Genomic DNA, 18,119 nt, shown 5'->3' on the forward strand with positions numbered 1-18,119 from the left:
CTCTTAAGATAAAACATGTAAAAGATGAACTGATGATTTCTAAAACAAATGTTCCCATGAGGAACAATTTTAGATTAGAATGTCATCAAGAGTTAACCTCATTTGTTAGAAGCCCTGTCTTAGTGAGTAATATAGTTAACTCTTGGTTATACGTGCAAATGGATGGTAAGAACAGTTTTAAATAATGTAAATCCAAGGATAACTAAAAACTCTTTATTATTCTCTATTAACTGTCACTTTTATTAAACTCATTTATACTGTGGTTATGAAAATGTGAAATGTTAAAAAAATTGCTACTAGTGACAATTTTCTAGAAGCTTGTGGGACAAAAAAAATTTTTCATGATATTATAAGCCTTTTATATTTCAAAAAGAAACCCTTCTCTTGATAACTTCCTTGGCAGAATGTTCGGCAGCCCCCTCCCCACCCCCAGCCCATAGAAAAACAGGAATGAGAGAAGACACGCACACACAATTTTTTCATTTTTGTGTTTATAACTTAAAAGAAGAAATGTTGATACTTCTATAGAATATGGCAGTATTTTTTAATGAGAATGATTTTTCTGAACTATTAGGAATAAGGCACTTTTATTGAGTAGGTTTTTAAATTATGACTTCATTAAGGAAATTATAATAGGGAGGCAAACTAGTTATGTAAGTTTTCATAATATCATTTAATATGATACCAGTTTATTTCAGTAATCATTACATTTTAATGTTCCCAGGGAAAAATTTTGTTGAATGATTTGTTCCCAGGAATAAGTGACTAGAAAGTAAAATTACTATTTTAGAAAGGGTAGCAAAAATAGTCTTCGGTCTCATAAATCCTAGAGCTTGTGGATTAAACAATGAAAATGTACTTTTAATAGTTTTACTTTATTTAATATATTTCCTTCTCCAAAAGAAATTAACATAGAAGACACATTTAAGAGAGTATATTTTGAAAGGAATTTTTTAAAATCATGTTTATTTAGTGACTACTCTCTGACCACAGCAGAATTTTTGTTGTTTTTTTCTTTTGTTTTTGTTTCTTTTAAATGATGATAAAATGAACTACCCTTTTTCTTCCTTTATTTATTGTCAATATGGACTAGATGCCATAAGCCATAATACACCTCTCTTCAGTTGGGCAGATGAACCTAACAAGTCTGAGAAATAGTTGGGGCCAATCAGGTTTTATGATTCTGACTTGAGCTATGAAGGACAAACAGATATACGGTCAAGTGAGAATTCTTCTATGTGCTTTTTTTACCCCTTTCCAATATTTTGAAGGGGCAGAGTAACTTTTCCCATTTACATAGCTTTTCCATTTATTAGGCTCAGTGGTCCTGAGTTATTAAAAGCCTAGTGAGAGAAATTAGAATGTTTAATTATGTACCGTTTTCTGAAACTCAGTGGACATATCAATGACTAGTAATGGTCGTGTATACATTTCAGCTGTTCTTACTATGCCTCCGAAGATGACTCTTTGAGTGGGCCTAGTGCCTGTAATTTTAGTAATTGCTTTGGGGCTACTAGGATTCATGCTATTGAACCATGATTGCTGCTTTTCCCCTCACTCCAGTTAATGTTTCCCAATTGGTCTAAGCTCTTGATCCAAGAAAACAATCATGGTAGCAAGGGGTAAAGCAAAGTGAGCAAATAAATTTAGCTTGGCCAACTTGCTCAGCGCTATAGAGGCATCAAAGCTAAATTCTAAAACCAAAAATGTCATAAATTACTTTTAAAAAGATAGGCAAAACATATTTCTCCTTAGTGCCTCAGAGGTAACATGAAATTTGTACTCATTAAACACTTATAAACTGCTTACTATATGTCAGGCATTGTTCTCATCACTCAAACATATTAACTCATTAAATTCTCATAACAGCCTGTTGAAATTCTTGGGAAAAACTGTTAAATATGTTGGTGTTTCGATACTTTGATAAGTACTTAAAAGATCTGCTGTGGTTGTGCAGAACGGTTCATCCTTCACTGAAAGATAATACCTTTCTGCAGCTACTTTAGTTTTCATATTTAGGCTGAAGCTGATAACAGCAAAAAATGGTGGGGATACCAAAGCAACAATTTAAGAAGTAACATCAGGAATCTTGTTTAGTTAAAATACTGTACGATTGATTTTTCCCACCCTAGGTCTTTAAATATAGAGTTAGGGTTTCATTGCTAAAACAATACTGGAAACATTTATTAACATGTATGTTTTGTGGTATAACATGTATGGGTGAAATGCTTTTTTATCTATGCATTTCAAATGAAATTATATAAAAAAGAACAGATATAAATGTTGTCTTCTGTATCATATTTCTCCTTTTGTCTTCTGATTCTTGTATGGTAGTGTATTTACTCCTTTTTGGCCAGTTGAGCCCCAGAAAAAAGAAGAGCTTCAAGCAAGTACATGATGGCATGTTTAATTTTTTTCCCCTTTTAGCTTGCCTACATATTTTATGATTTATAAAGTATGTATTGCAGCTCTGCCATGTTCATTTTGAAAATTCCATTTAAGAACCAAAGTTATAAGGACAAGTAAACAATCTCAAAAATTTCTTGTTGAACTTTATTTATATTTTCTTTACATAGTAGGTGACTCGGAATTGATATTATGAATTGGGCTTAGTCACAATTACTCTATAGAAGCTTTCAATATACTTTTTAGACACAGCATTTCCTATATTCAGATATAGCAATACAGAACAAACCAAAGTTAACACATTGTTATAATTTTTTTAAGAATTAAAGTTCTTGCATCTCTCATTCCCATACCGTTTTTGTGTTTCAAAGTATTTTTGATGTCAGCCTAAGTGTTTTGGTTACAATTATTTATTTATCCTAATGCTTTCAGTTAAGTTTTTTTACCGTTCTTTCTTATATTTTATTCATATGAAGTTTTGTTTGGGTTATATACCTAATAAGTTGTATCCTTTAAATTAGAGTCGGCAAACTACGGCTAGTGAGCCACATCTGGCCTGCCATATTTTTTGTAAACAAGGTTTTATTGGAACACAGCTACATTTATTTAGATATTGTCTGTGGCTGCTTTCACACTACAACAGCAGAGTTAAGTCATTGCAACAGAGACTTTCATGACCCACAAAACCTAAATATTTACTGTCTGGCTCTTTATAGAAAAAGTTTGCTGACCTCTGCTTAAAATTGGAGAGAGGATTTAATTTTGGGTTTGCCACCCATTCTATAGAATACTTTGGAGTATATTAAAGCAGTTCACTAGTTGTAGGTTGTTCACAATTAAACTTTAGTATAAGCAGGCAATTGAAATTTCCATGGATCAGTGATTTGTGAGTAGATAACAGGAAAACGTTAAGATCAACTCCCATAAAATTAAGGAATTAGTGTTAATTTAGCATATCAATTTCTTTGTCTATATCCTCAGTTGAGGAAATTGGACTAGATAATCTTTAATATCTCTTTTTACGTTTTGGTTCTAACATTGCCCATTTTATTTTCATTTCAAAAAGTAATTTATAAGTTATGGAAAAAAGAACTTTTTATTCTGATTTTTTATTATTGAACAAACAAGCTCAATGCAAAGGGCCAAAAACTATCATTTGTAAGTTAAGAATAAATCCAGATTCTGAGTGTGGGGTGCTTAAGGAAATGGAAAATGATATTTTTTACCTTAAACCCTACTTCATTCTTTAAATATAAATTTTAATTCAACACATTATGTATCTGTGACATTATTCTTTGGATTTTTACTCTCTTCCATTTTACATAAAAATATTCAGGTATACAATTTGGAGAAATTTTCAGATTGGTTACTTTTCATGTTTAGTCAAACTGAAAATTCAGCATTTTTTTATCTTAAGAATTCTTGCTAAAACATGAAAGGCAGATAAACCATATATTCTTTGCCATTACAAGTTATTCAGTAGAATGCATATTAATTATTTTATAGTTACTTTGTAATATTAGCTACCTGTTATGAATTTCTTTGTCTGATTTTACAGCCCTGGGATTTTACTGACACCAATGTAATAATGCAAAAATAAGTTATGCAATCAATATTGTGTTTGTTTTCTCTGTGGGCATTAGTGTTTAAGTAGTTCTCTTCCCAAATCTTTTCCATCTAGTTATATAACATAAATTTTTGTAATGCATATTTTATTGGATACCTTAAGATGCATTCTTAATAGAGAAATATGGGATATTCACATGATAAGATATTATACAGCACTCAAACATATGAATCATAGCTACATGCAATAATGTGAATGAATATTAGCAATATAATGTTGAATAAAGAATATGTCCAAAAAATATATGTAAAATGATACTTTTTTATAAAGTAAAAAACAACTAAAACTAAACATTATTTGTGTTGGGAATACATATAAGAAAATAGTATTCGATAACAATAAAAGCAAAGGAATGATAAATTCAGGCTTAGGAAACAATAAAAGCCTTAGGTAGGAGGAGACAGAGAGAGATGGGTTGAGAGAGATGGGTTGGAGGAGGAACAAAGAGATAGATACAAGTTACTTAGTTCTTGTGTTCACATTTATTATAAATAAGTATAAATACAAAGCAGTCCGTGCATGGACCAATGATGAAAGTATATCATGAACCAAAGATTATGATTAATCTAATTCGTGTACCTGAGATCATTTGTAAGTTAAGGATAAGTTTGTAAGTTAAGTTTAAAAATTAAAAGTTAAAAAAGCTTGTAAGAATTGGACATTTATATATTTATTTAAAGGTAATATTGGCAAATGATTTGGGCACTTGTTGTGTTCAAACATATTAACATTTAGACATATTTTAGTCTAGAAAATGCCCACTGGCAAAACTAATTGTATATTTAGCAACTATTGTGACACCATTTGGTAATTTTATATAGATTAACATTTTACTGTACATCGTATATGTTCTTGTCTGTGAAACTTTACTTCCCCTGTATAGGAGTTTCACAGCCTGCAATAAGTATTCATGTGACACGTAAATATTCATATGTCAATAAATATTCATGTGACACAGTGAAAGTGTTTCTTATATTAATGAAACCTAAAGAGTGATGTTTGTGTCTCCTTTTTGTGTAAGTTTACTTGCCCTTCTATATTCATTTTTTGATAATGTTTTGTTGAAGATGTGTAGACACTGCACAGTCTTAACTTAATCTTTACAATGATAATGCTGAATCAGATAAAGTCTTATTACTAGTAGGCCTTACCAATAGTGTCCTAAGTTCCTCGTTCCTTTTTGTTCATAAATGATGGTCTGGTTTAATATTGCAGAGCATTTTAAGCTAAGCATTTTGAGAGCAGCTTCTGCCTTCCTTTTTCCCGTGGCAGCGTGTTGCTAAAGCGCTTACAGAGACACTGATAAATCAAACAGGGCTTTCCCTTTATTTTCTTACATTGCTGTAGTTTTTGTTTGTTTGTTGATTTTTTACCAAAGCATTTTGCTCAGATTCACATAATGCATGCATGTATTCAAACATAAGTATCCATTTCTCAGCCCTCATCTAGTTTCAGAATGTATGCTCTACTTGGTTTCCATTGATGCATGTTTGTTCTGTTTGTGTGTAGGTCCTATGCACAGTCAATTGGAATCCCTGAGCGACTCTTGGGCTCGCCTGAAATATAGCAGAGACTGGTTGTGCAACTCCTCTTACTCTTTTGAGTCTGATTTTGATCTTACCAAGTCTTTGGGAGTTCACACTTTGATTGAAAATGTTGTAAGCTTTGTGAGTGGAGATGTGGGGAATGCACCAGGTTTTAAAGAGCCAGAGGAAAGTATGTCTACAAGTCCCCAGGCCTCCATCATTGCAATGGAACAGCAGCAGTTAAGGGCAGAAGTAAGTCTTTGATATTTACTCCTTATGAGGGACTATGGAAACTTAAATTGAACCACTGAATATTTTCTTCCACTCCTTACTTCCCCCTTTCCTCCACCTGAGCTTTTCGATGTCATTATCCTAACTATAACAGCATGATACTTTGTTTGAAGTGAACAAAAGTGCATTTTTTATTGCCAACTCTTAGAAAAAGGTGCTCTAATCATAAGTCATTACTTATCTCGTAGAAGCTAGAGTGAGACTGGCTGGTGACCATATGGATCTGCTTCTCAGAGTCTCCATTTGTCTTCATTTAAAAAGGACTTGATTAGAATACCACAGTAATAATGATGAATGCTAAAATTAGGGAGCAAAACTTTAAGAAAACATAAGATATCTACATAGCCTTAAAGTGTATCCCTCAAAATATTTAATTGTGGTTTTAATATGTCCACAGATTATTTGATACTCTTCTCTCCAAGAGGTGGAATTTAATCCTACCCCACTCTTGAGAGTAAACTGGACTTAGTGATGCAGGGCTAACAAACAGGGCATGAAAAGGGAAAAAAATAGTAATTTCACATTGCAGAAACCTGGCAGACATCACTTTGACTGAATGATCAAGATTAACATTACCAGTAATAGGATGGTGATATCATGTACCCCTGATAATATGATGAGAAGGAAACTTTAAAGTATTCCTCCTCCCAAATCTAGAACTCTAATCCAATCATGAGAAAACATCAAGCAAACCCAAATCGAGAGATATTCTATAAAATATATGAACAACTCTTCCAAAATGTCATGGTCATGAAAAACAAAGAAAGACATAAACTGTCACAGACTAAAGGAGATTAAGGAGACATGACAACTAAATGCAATGTGATATCCTGGATTGGATCCTGGAACAGAAGAGAGGGAGATTATGGGAATGCTGGTGAAGTCCAAATAAAGTCTGTGGTTTAGTACATGCGGTGTACTAGTGTTAGTGCCTTAGTCTGATAAATGTACCATAGTTATGCAAGATGTTAACATTAGGGGAAAGATATACAGGAACTCTCTATGCCATCTTTAAAACTCTTCTGTAAATATAAAATGATTTCAAAATAAAGTTAAAAAAAAAAAAAGGGTAGGCTGATTGACTGCAGTGGTTGGTATAACCCTCCTAGAGAAGAAAGGGCCAGGAGTTCAAGAGAAACACAGAGAAAACTTTCAGAAATACCTCTTCTAATTCTTGAACTAAAGAGTATTTTATATAACTTTATTCTAAGTAAAAGGAAGCAATAATAATACTACCATACAGTTTTGAAATCTTCACAGATATCTCATGAACATCACAGTAGTTCTGTGAGTAGATTAGATAAAGTACTATTAGCCTCATTTTATATATGAAGAAACTGAGACTTAGGTAGTTAAGTGAGTTTCCCAAGGTCACATCGTAGGTGGAAGAGTCTGGCCTTGAAACCAGGTCTCCTACATCTGGATCTACTACTTTTCCCATTGCAGTGTGTAGCCTCTTTTATACTGAAGTATGCTTATAGAGTTTCTAGAGACATTTCAATTTTAAAAAGTCACAATAATAAAACAAATGTTCATCTTAATAAAATAGAGTCTTTAGAAACATCAGAATTTTCTGTGTGCTCATATATTGTTTATGACATACAGAGTTCTTTGTTCAGTGAAGAACTCTAAAATATGTTTGTTTTACTTTTCTCAAGCTTCGTTTAGAGGCACTTCACCAGATCCTCATTCTGTTGTCTGGGATGGAGGAAAAAGGTAGCATCTCTCTGTCAGGAAGCAGAACAAGCCCTGGTTTTCAGTCATCCACACTGCTCACATCTGTGAGGCTGCAGTTTCTAGCAGGGTGCTTTGGTTTAGGCACTGTTGGACACGCAGGAGCCAAAGGAGAGAGTGGCCGATTGCATCACTATCAGGTAAGTGACTGATCTATCATGTGAGGATGACACCTTACAGTATATTCAGATTTTAACTGTTTTTACAGAATTAGTTTAATAATGCTAAACTTTTTGGTGTTTAAGATTGAGGTTTAAAAATAAAAAAGACTTTTAGATGACTTAAAGATAACTCATTGGCTTAGTTTTCTGAGTGTGACAGTATTGTAGATGGGGTTAGGTGAGCTGTGGTACTATTGTCCATTCAGATTCCTTGCCGGGTTAGTTTTTTTAACTCTTAGCCAAATTAGGTGGAGATAGATCTAAGTTGGGATAGGGTGTTTGGGAGGATGAGTTTCAAGAATTTACAGTTTAGACTTGATCATTTTACCTAGTTTCTTTGATTGCTTGGAAAAAAAATATTTTTTTAAATGTTGTCTTTATGTCTTCCATATTTAGAGAGGACATTTTGTTTGTGGGATAGGAGAAAGATTATATAAAATCAGGAATTATCAAGTATTTAAAAATAAATTGATTGTAAAACTTTTATATACTGAAATATACTAAATAATTAAAAACCGTCATAGGGCTTTAGCAGATAGATCGACTAAGGATAAAATGCTATTTTTATTTGGGTAGGAAGCGTTATTGTGCTAATAGGAAACATAAATCTTTATATGTAATTCAGGATGGGATCAGAGCAGCTAAGAGAAATATACAGATTGAAATCCAGGTAGCTGTGCATAAGATTTATCAACAGTTGTCTGCTACCCTGGAGAGAGCCCTGCAAGCAAACAAGCATCACATTGGTGAGTAACTGCCCCTGCAAATACAAGATGCAGTTACATTTTGGCCTGAGGTTATGCACAGTAGTTAACGGTTCAATACCTTGTGTTTGACAGTAGTAGATCAGCTTATAGATAAAGAATAAATACTTGAAAATGAAATAGTGTTTTGTAATACTATTTATATTTTGGAATATGATAAATTTTAGTAAATGCTTTATTTACTTCAAAGAAGATTCTCAACTATCTTTCTTTCTTTCTTTTTTTTAGAAGCCCAGCAGCGTCTCCTTTTGGTTACAGTGTTTGCCCTGAGTGTTCACTATCAACCAGTGGATGTTTCTTTGGCAATTTCCACTGGTCTGCTAAACGTATTGTCGCAGTTATGTGGCACAGACACTATGCTAGGACAACCCCTGCAGTTGTTGCCAAAGACGGGTGTTTCCCAACTTAGCACAGCTTTAAAAGTGGCTAGTACAAGATTGCTCCAGATTCTAGCCATCACTACAGGGTGAGCATTGTAGATGTCTTGGTAGAACTATGTGGGGCCTTCTCTTTTCACATTTTAGTAATTTCCGTTGCTCCATAATCTCTTTTATGTATTTAAGTATAATATTTGCCCTTCTGTGTTATTACCACTTACTTTTTTCCTATAGGACCTATGCTGATAAACTGAGCCCTAAAGTAGTTCAGTCCTTGTTGGATCTACTCTGTAGCCAGTTGAAGAATTTGTTGTCCCAAGCTGGTGTACTACTTATGGCCTCTTTTGGAGAAGGGGAAGGAGAAGAGGGTGAAGAAGAAGAAAAAAAAGTTGACTCCAGTGGAGAAACTGAGAAGAGAGATTTCAGAGGTATCATAAACCTATTTCTCTGTCTTTATAAGCATTTATTGAGTCCCTATAGTGTGTATATCATTAGAACGTAGACTTCTTTCTGTTGTGAGGCATGAAAGGATTTTTATTTATTTAGAAACCTCTTTTTCTCTCCAACTATGTATGATATAGATGAATTTCTGACTGAACCTTCTCTCCTTAGAGTCCATTAACCCTGATGTGGTGATCATACTGCTCACTCTCTAGGTTCAACCTTTCCTTGGCTGTCCTATTTCTAGCACCTAGAGATTCTAGGTAACTGATTCCCTCCAGGTTATGTTTCCTTAGCATTTGACACTGATAGCTCATCTCTAACCATACTCTTCACTTAAGTGTTCTCTCAGGACCAATGATTTTATTATTTGGGAACTGGATTAGAATTAGAGGAACTGAACTTTTTGCTAGGCTGTTCTGTTCCCTAGTCACTAAAAAAATTATTATTGTACTTAGCCATCACAATTTTGGTTGCTATATCATCTGCTCATAGCTTTAAAAAACTATAGTGAATGTTATATTTCAGTAAATTAGATTAAGCCCTGAGCAGAACTACCATGTATGTCTGTTACATAATTAAGGGAATAAAGGTCTAAAATTGTGATTTATTAAAAATATTTTGTGAAATTACCATGTCTTATTACTATAATAAACTCTGTGAGCCTTTACATCCTTTCTGGAATAGATAGATGGATGGTTGGATGGATGGTTGGATGGGTGGGGTCAGGTGGGTGGATGGGCAGGTGGGTGGGTGGGTGGATGGATGGATGGATGGATGGATGGATGATGGATGGAGAGAGCAAGTTAACCTAACCATTCTGTGCCCTAATTCCCTCATCTGTAAAATAGGAATAATAGAACCAACCTCTTAAGGTTGTTTTGAGGATTAAATAATTTAATACATGTAAAGCACTTAGAGCAATATCCGTCACTTAGTGCGAGCTTATGAATATTTATATTAATATTAGAATATTTTAATATTTCAATATCTATACATTGTTTAGATATGGGGAGTGGATAGAGGAAATACCCTGGGGATAAAAAAACAATAAAACATTGTCTCTATCCTCAAGGACTTTCTAGGATGATGAGGAAGGCAGACATGTAAACAAATAATTACAATGTAATACAAGAAACTCAGAAGAAATGGCTAAATCTTTTAAGTCAGAATCGAGGAGGATGTATGAGTCTGATTAAGGATTAGCTTTTAGTATCAGAGGCTGAACTTGTGACAAGTTCTTTCTCTCTGTTTGTATAGAGAATACGGTGCTTATACAAAGAGCATGGGCAGACTCACAAGGTATGATAAATAAAAATAAGCTTTTAATGCCACCTCCTGTTTTCTTGAGATCCAGTGTGGGATACAGGGTTGTTAAGGTAATAGCTTCTCATCATTCTATGCTGGGTATCGAGTACTCTGTGCAGAGAAGATATAGTAGAGTTACTATATCTGTGGGTCCCCAAGAAAACTGGATCCTTTCATACCCAGCAAAGAATTAAACAGTTCTGTGAGGGAGTCTCAGCAGGTAGAATAGCACACTGAATCTGTGTCCATTCCCTCAAGTCATCCTAGAGAGAAGACCATTCAGAGGCACAGGCTACCTAGGTATTAATAACCCCACAAACCTTCTAAAATACTTAACCAAAAGGTTTATCCTGCATTTCAAATGTAGCCTTGATTCTGAAACAGAAACTATCATCCATTTATATCAAACAACTTAATATATGAGGTTTCCAGGCTTTAATTAATTTAATCAACTTAGTGTCTTGTTACAGAAATACTTGCTTGGGGATGAGCGTGGGGAGTAGGATGGAAGCCTCATTAAAGAGATTCTCCCAAGGATCTCTGCCAACAGAGAAGGCTTCTTAGAAGAGGTAGCTTTTGACCTGGCTTTGAAGGAAAATGTAGGAACAAGGTTGAAGTGAGATATGTGGGTACCCAGGGAAGCCTAATGATTTTATGTTCTTCAAACTAATATTATAAAAAGTATTTGCTTATTAGCATTTAGGTAAAGAAGAGGTAGTATACATGTAGAGGAAATGTAGAGAAGGAGTTCTTAGCTTTTTCTCTTATTGTCCCTAGCAGTTTAGCTGTCATAGACTTGCATATTCATCTTGGTAAAACATTTCTTCTACTTAATTAGACATCTATGAAGATAGATTACTGGTCATTGGGGTATCTCCTCTCTATCACAATTGACTTGCCCTGTGTTCCTTAATTTGATATGCCAGGATCTCCCTGAAAGGAGTGCTGTATATACTTGTCTCCAAATGGTTATGATTTTCCATGGGTTAGTGCCCCTAGCAATTTACGTTCTGGGCAGCTGCCCCACTGGCATACTTCTTTCCTCTGGCTCTGAGTGGGACTTTGCCAGACTAAGGCAACATGAAAGGTGTTGGATGAAGAGAGAACATGGAACAGATAATTCTCTGGCTTCAAAATGCATAGGGTGGAGGTATGAGAAGGTGATGAGAGACTGATGTCGATGCTGGTAGAAAAACTGGGAAGTTTGGTTAGGGCAAATTTGTGAAAACAGTCTTTTTTAGATACGTGATTCTTAATTTGATTGGAAGAGTGGAATCATGGATTTATTGAAATTCGATTAAATTTGTGAACCCTCTTACTTGCCAAATACACACACACACACACACAATTTTTCCTACACACGGTTTTAGGGGGTTTACAGACCATCTCCCTCAAATATTATCTAGTAGAACTTTAGACTTGTGTAGAGAAGTGTTGCTTTTTAGTATAGCAGTAAAAAAAAACCCACACAAAATTAAGTACACATACTTTATTCTAGCAAGCTTACTATTTATACAGATATAAAAGATGTTTTAAGTTTGGCTTTATTTTCTGTCCTTTTCCTATTGTATTCCTTAAAAATTCAGCAGCAGACAACCTAGATTTTGAATTTAGGTTTGTGTTCACTGCAATTTAAATGTAAATTGCTTGACATAAAGTGTATTTCTTGGTTATAATATAAACTTGTCTCTTCACTCTTCAGCGGCTCTTAGGAAACAACATGCAGCCGAACTGCATCTGGGGGATTTTTTAGTTTTTCTTCGCAGAGTTGTGTCTTCAAAAGCAATTCAGTCAAAAATGGCTTCTCCAAAGTGGACAGAGGTGCTTCTAAATATAGCATCTCAGAAGTGTTCTTCAGGTATATGACTTTTGCCTTGTTTTAGAGTTTTTTTTTTTTTTTTATATCACATGTGTTTTATTCAGATAATGCCAGGCTTTAACAACATTAGATACTTAAACTTGATTTCAAGACTTTTCTTTCTTGTTTTCTGAGTACTTATTTGATCAAAAGAAAACTCGAATTTCAGGAATAAAAATTGATAGTCAATAATAGCAGAAAGTAGCATTGGAGAAGGTCACGGATTTAATCGAGAACTTGGCCCTATTTGTTCAGATTATGGAAATAATAAAAATAAGCAGAGAACGTCCTGTTTAATATGATAATTTGATACAGATTTTGCCCTCACTTCTTGTATTATCAAAATATAGATCTGAATTTGTTCATTCTCTCTTATGATATGATTTCTGTACTTTGTAACTTCTCATTATGTGCTAGTTATGAAAGTTTATATAATAGGCTTAATTCCTGGTTTTTAGCTGAAAAGCCTGGTCTGCTTGCAAAGATTACTGTCAGTCCTTCCTAGTCTGTTTTTTTTTAAACTGTGGTAAAATGTACATAAAATAAAATTTACCATTATAACTATTTAAGTGTACAATACATGACATTCACAGTGTTGTTCAACCATTACTCCTCTCCATTTCCAGGACTTTTTCATGATCCTAGTCTTTTAAATATAGTAAAATATAATGTAATCTTCCATGGTACTTGTTGTTTTATGTGTATATATTCTCAATATACTTTACTAGTTTTTCTTAACTAGAATAACTTACTGGTAAGAGCTTTTTTTCTCTTTTAATAAGATAAGGCTTATATAATATTGACTAAGGTCTTAGAATGTAAAGAAAAATTAGATATTCATTTATTTTTAATTGCTTTTATTGCAGTAATGGATATAAAAAAGAGTGACAGTAGCCTGTCTATACCTTTGCTTACTTTAGAAAAGTATAAACTACTTACTCCCATTAACCTTTAGAATCTCTCTGAAGCAGTCAGGGTATGGGCAGAGAAGAAGCAATGAAAGGATATGATAAGCCTGAGTTTTATGATTAACAGATCTGTTTAAAATTCTACCTCTGCCTCTACTGAATTGTGTGGCTTTGGTCAAGTTACATAAATTCTCTGAGCCTTGGTTTTCTCATCAGTAAAATGGGGGTATAGTGTAGGATTTATGAGGGTCAACAGAGTTAATGTATATGAAATTCATAGCACAGTACTTGGTATAGGTAGTTTATTATAGTGCTACTCTCTTTACATATACATAAAAACTGAAATATAAATATGAATATTCATATACACTAATGGATACAGAATGAGTCCAGAATTCTTGTGATAGTAGGTTGAAGTGAAGTTTGTTCTGCCCATAAATGCTTAGCAGTCTCAGGGATTTTTTTTCAACAAGTTCATTTAAACTTTGAATTTAAGTCATATTGATAATAAAAAAAATGTTTTTCCTCCCCAGGTATTCCTCTAGTTGGTAACTTAAGAACAAGGCTCCTTGCACTTCATGTCCTTGAGGCTGTGCTACCAGCTTGTGAATCTGGTGTAGAAGATGATCAAATGGCCCAGGTTTCTATTTTGAAAGTTGTTAGAAGATGTTTCTGATATACACAACATGATTCACCAAGAATATAAACCTGTAGTCTCTTCAGTTGTAAATGTACCATTTATTCAGTAGCAAAACTTACTCTTCTTAGATTGCTTTCTTTGTTATTTCATCTCTAAGCAAGGAGAAAGAGAAATTAAGTAATGGGTTATGAGGAGGAGGGCGATAGTGAATACATACAAGGCCAGAAGGAAAGGAAAATTTGTGAAATTTCTTAGTAGGTGTGAGGTCGGATGGCCTATTCAGAGGTCCATATAGTCAGGCAACATGAGGGCAATGGAACCCACTTTCTATTGGATTAATGATCTTTCTAAAAAAAGATACACCCAAGATAGCTGTTGGACATTGATATAATCAAGTTTCACTTGGGACTTAATATTACAGTTAAATGATTTATTTTTTCTAAAAATATTTACATTACCCATTATAAATGTCGTCATTCTTTTTCTTTCTATAAATAGGTTGTTGAACGCCTGTTTTCCCTTCTGTCGGATTGTATGTGGGAGACACCCATTGCTCAGGCCAAACATGCTCTTCAGATAAAGGAAAAAGAACAAGAAATAAAATTACAGGTAATTAATTCTTTCAGAAGGGTACTCTTAGATAGCATAAATGAATATCCTGTCACTTGTCTCTGGATCTCTTCTTCTCTGAGAGACCTTGTTCTATCAGTTCTTCCATCTTCTTCTCTGTACTCTCTCTCTCTCTCCACTAGTTTTTTCTCCTCAGCTCATAAGCATCTGTCATTCATACCTCCCAAATCCCACTTTTATTCATGAAGCCTTTCCTATCTTCTCTCTTGTCCTTCATTGCTAAGCTTCTCAGAAGAGTAATCTTATACATGTTTCAGCTACTTCCTTACTTTTCATTATCTCTGCAACCCATTGTTTAGCACAGAAATTAAGTGACAAAGGTAAGTGTTAATTGCTAAATACAGTATACATGTTTTTAGACCTCTGGAAACACTAGCCTTCTATTGTTTTCAGAACAGTATCTTCTCCTAGATGGCCATATACCCTCTGCCAATCTTCAGTTCCCTCTAGAGGCATCTCTTCTTTGATGCCACTTTCTCCTTGCCTGTATCTCAAACTATGGTATTCCTCAACATTCTTTCCTTAGCTTCCAGCAGTTTCAGTCATACCTGCCTACACCTATTGCCTTCAAAACTTACATGCTAGCCCAAGTGTCTCCTCCTCACATCTTTCCCCCTTTTTTATTGGTGGCACCACCATTTACATAGCTTCCCAGACCTGAATTCCTAGGAACTGTAGATTCTCCTAATGTCCTCATCCATCTGGTCACTAGGCCTCATTGATTTTACCTTCTACATAGCTCTTGAATCCATCCATCTAGCTACCTTCATCCTTCTCTGGGTTTTCATGATTCTATACTTTTTCTGGTTTTCCTTCTATCTCAATACAATGGCCTTTTCCTTCTCATTCTCTTTTATTGGTTCTTTCTTTTTTGTTTAATCTAAATGTTGAATTATCCCAAGTCTTGGTCCCAAGACCCCTTTTTTTCCTCAACTATTACCTCCATTCCATTTCCTGTACCCAGCCAAACCTTATGCAGACCTATATGCCATTGATTCCCAAATTTTTAATTCCACTTATGACATTTTTCCTGAATTCTAGACTTTCATACCCATCTTCTACTTGCCTTACCACATGAATGATAGTCTAATAGGCATCTCAGAAGCATTCTTAGTTTTTTCCATTTCCTATTCCTTCATTAGGCTTTTCCATCTGCCTAGTTAGTGACTTGGCCATAAAACCTAGGAGTCATCCCTAATTCCTCTTTTTCTATCTCCCTGCCCCATTTTTTTCTATCCATGCAGTCTCCAAGTCCCATTGACTCCTTTGTAAAACATAACTTATATTTACCCTCATCCTCATTCCTCTGCCATCACCCAGTTGGTAAGCCGCTATCATCACTGACATGAACTATGCAATAGCCTCCTAACTGGTCTTTCTGCTTCCATTGTTAACTCCCTGTAATCCATTCTCTACACAGGATCCAGAGTGATATTGTAAAATTGTAAATCAGAGCATGTTGGTCCCCTGCTTAAAACTCTCCTATGGTTTCTTATTCTTGGGATAAAATCTAGAACTCCTTATTTTCTCCTCTTTGCTCACTACACTCGGAACAACATGCCTTCTTCCTGTTTCTTGGACACAATAAGTTTATTCTTTCTTTCAGGCTTTGCACTAGCTATTCGCACTCTCTACTAGCACTTCCCTTAGATATATTTCTCAGAGGTCAACTTCTTACTATTCAGGTCTCAACTTAATTATTACTTCTGCAGAGAGTCCCTTCTGATCCTCCATCTAGTTGCCATACATTCTTTGTTCCATCACCTGTTTTAATTTCAGCACAGCACTTACTACCTGATATTTTCTTGTTTATTTTGTCTTCATCTTCCAAGATATGAGTTCTATAATAGCAGAGACCTTATCTAGTTAATATACTGCTAAATATAGAAGATCAAGTATAGTGCCTGGCACGTAGTAGATGCTTAATACTCATTGAACAAAGGAATGAATTCAAGTCTCCAGTATTTCTTATCTGAGCTCTTGTAGTAATCTTCTGATTGGTCTCTCTGCCTTCATCCTGTACACTCTTGGTAAAACAGTGTTTATAAAACACAGATCTGATTGGAGACCCTCTATATAAATCATTCTGTGTAGGCATTCACTACTGTCTTTAGAGTAAAGTTCAAACTTAAAATTGCATTCAAAGCCTTTTCTAATTTTATTCCTTCTTCTCTTTCTAGGCTTGTTTTCTGCCAGTCTCATCCTCCAGATATTTCTTACTGCTTGCAATTTCTTTAACTCACTGTACTCTGTTGCACCTTCATGCCTTGACACATGCTGTACATACTGCCCTAAATGCCTTTCTCTCCTTTTGACCAGCTGCTTAATGCCTTCTCATCATTTAGAACTAAGCTCAGAAGTCATCGTCTTTTGAATGATTACTTTATCCTTCCAAAGCATGGTTAGAGACTTAAATTTTTTATGTTTTTGATATATCTGTCATGTAATTTCTATTATTCTCTTACTACAATATTGGTGTTATTTGTCTTTCTGTCTCCTAATTGGACTGTAAGCTCTTTATAGGCAGGGACCATGCTATATTTATCATTGTATTCCCATTGCCTGCATAGTAAATGGTATGTAGTAGATACTTAATAAATATTTGTGGATTCAAACCAAGGAGTCTTAGAATATATACTAACTGAGGTCTGGGGTTACTCCAAAATACTGACCCAGCTTCCTTTCTGGTAGAAGCAGGGAGAGTTGGAGGAAGAAGATGAGAATCTCCCTATACAAGAAGTCTCCTTTGATCCAGAGAAAGCCCAGTGTTGCCTAGTGGAGAATGGACAGATTTTAACTCATGGCAGTGGAGGAAAAGGATATGGATTGGCATCTACTGGAGTAACTTCTGGGTGCTATCAATGGAAGGTGCGTTGAATTCCAAGTAGTTTTTAGCATTTTTAGTTCTTAGCATTTAGTCTTTTTTCTCCAGATTCTTATGAAAAATGTATGGAAAGACTTTTTAAAAATCATTATATTTAAGTGTTCTATCATTATTTAAGATATTAGCATAAATGGAAACTGAATGAAGGATATACAGTTTTTATAACTTATGCAATTCTAAAATTATCTTTAAAATTTTTTAAATGAATGGTTAAAAAAGCATGATAGTCCCTGCCATGAGGGGACATACAGTGCACACCCAGCAGTGAAAATGCAATGACATGTGTATTATGTTTCTGCCTGAGAAATCCCATTAGAGTCTCAGTGCCCAAGATTTTTATTGGATGCTGGTCACATACTCTCTGCCAGATATATGCTAAAATTTTAGAGTCCCAGAAGGAAAGCAGGTGTTTAGTATAAACCATACTGTTGTACAAACAGTCTAGGCACAATGAGCCACCATTATCAGTTAGAGAAAGTTCTTATCAGTGTAGGAAACTGTTTACCAGTCTGGTTCCCAGAGGCCAGCCAAGGGCCAACATCACAAGCAGGCTTTTCGAAGGAT

The 18,119-nt window shown here is 34.7% G+C and overlaps 1 protein-coding gene across 16 annotated transcripts in view; it reads left to right on the forward strand.

Moving 5' to 3' along the window:
• Positions 1-18,119, forward strand: part of HERC1 (HECT and RLD domain containing E3 ubiquitin protein ligase family member 1) — a 175,427-nt gene that overhangs the window by 89,634 nt on the left and 67,674 nt on the right. For 8 of the 16 annotated variants that reach the window (XM_023532512.1, XM_023532511.1, XM_023532510.1 and 5 more), the window contains 10 exons: positions 5,543-5,811; positions 7,509-7,724; positions 8,371-8,491; positions 8,738-8,975; positions 9,121-9,314; positions 10,588-10,629; positions 12,338-12,493; positions 13,935-14,041; positions 14,540-14,650; positions 17,363-17,539. In XM_023532512.1, the coding sequence (XP_023388280.1) occupies positions 5,543-5,811; positions 7,509-7,724; positions 8,371-8,491; positions 8,738-8,975; positions 9,121-9,314; positions 10,588-10,629; positions 12,338-12,493; positions 13,935-14,041; positions 14,540-14,650; positions 17,363-17,539 (1,631 nt within the window). The remainder of the gene's footprint in view (positions 1-5,542; positions 5,812-7,508; positions 7,725-8,370; positions 8,492-8,737; positions 8,976-9,120; positions 9,315-10,587; positions 10,630-12,337; positions 12,494-13,934; positions 14,042-14,539; positions 14,651-17,362; positions 17,540-18,119) is intronic. The other 8 variants (XM_023532518.1, XM_011363364.2, XM_023532521.1 and 5 more) reach the window with 2 other exon arrangements.

This window comes from Pteropus vampyrus, unplaced genomic scaffold, assembly GCF_000151845.1.
Source record: "Pteropus vampyrus isolate Shadow unplaced genomic scaffold, Pvam_2.0 Scaffold85, whole genome shotgun sequence".
Taxonomy (NCBI): Eukaryota; Metazoa; Chordata; class Mammalia; order Chiroptera; family Pteropodidae; genus Pteropus; species Pteropus vampyrus.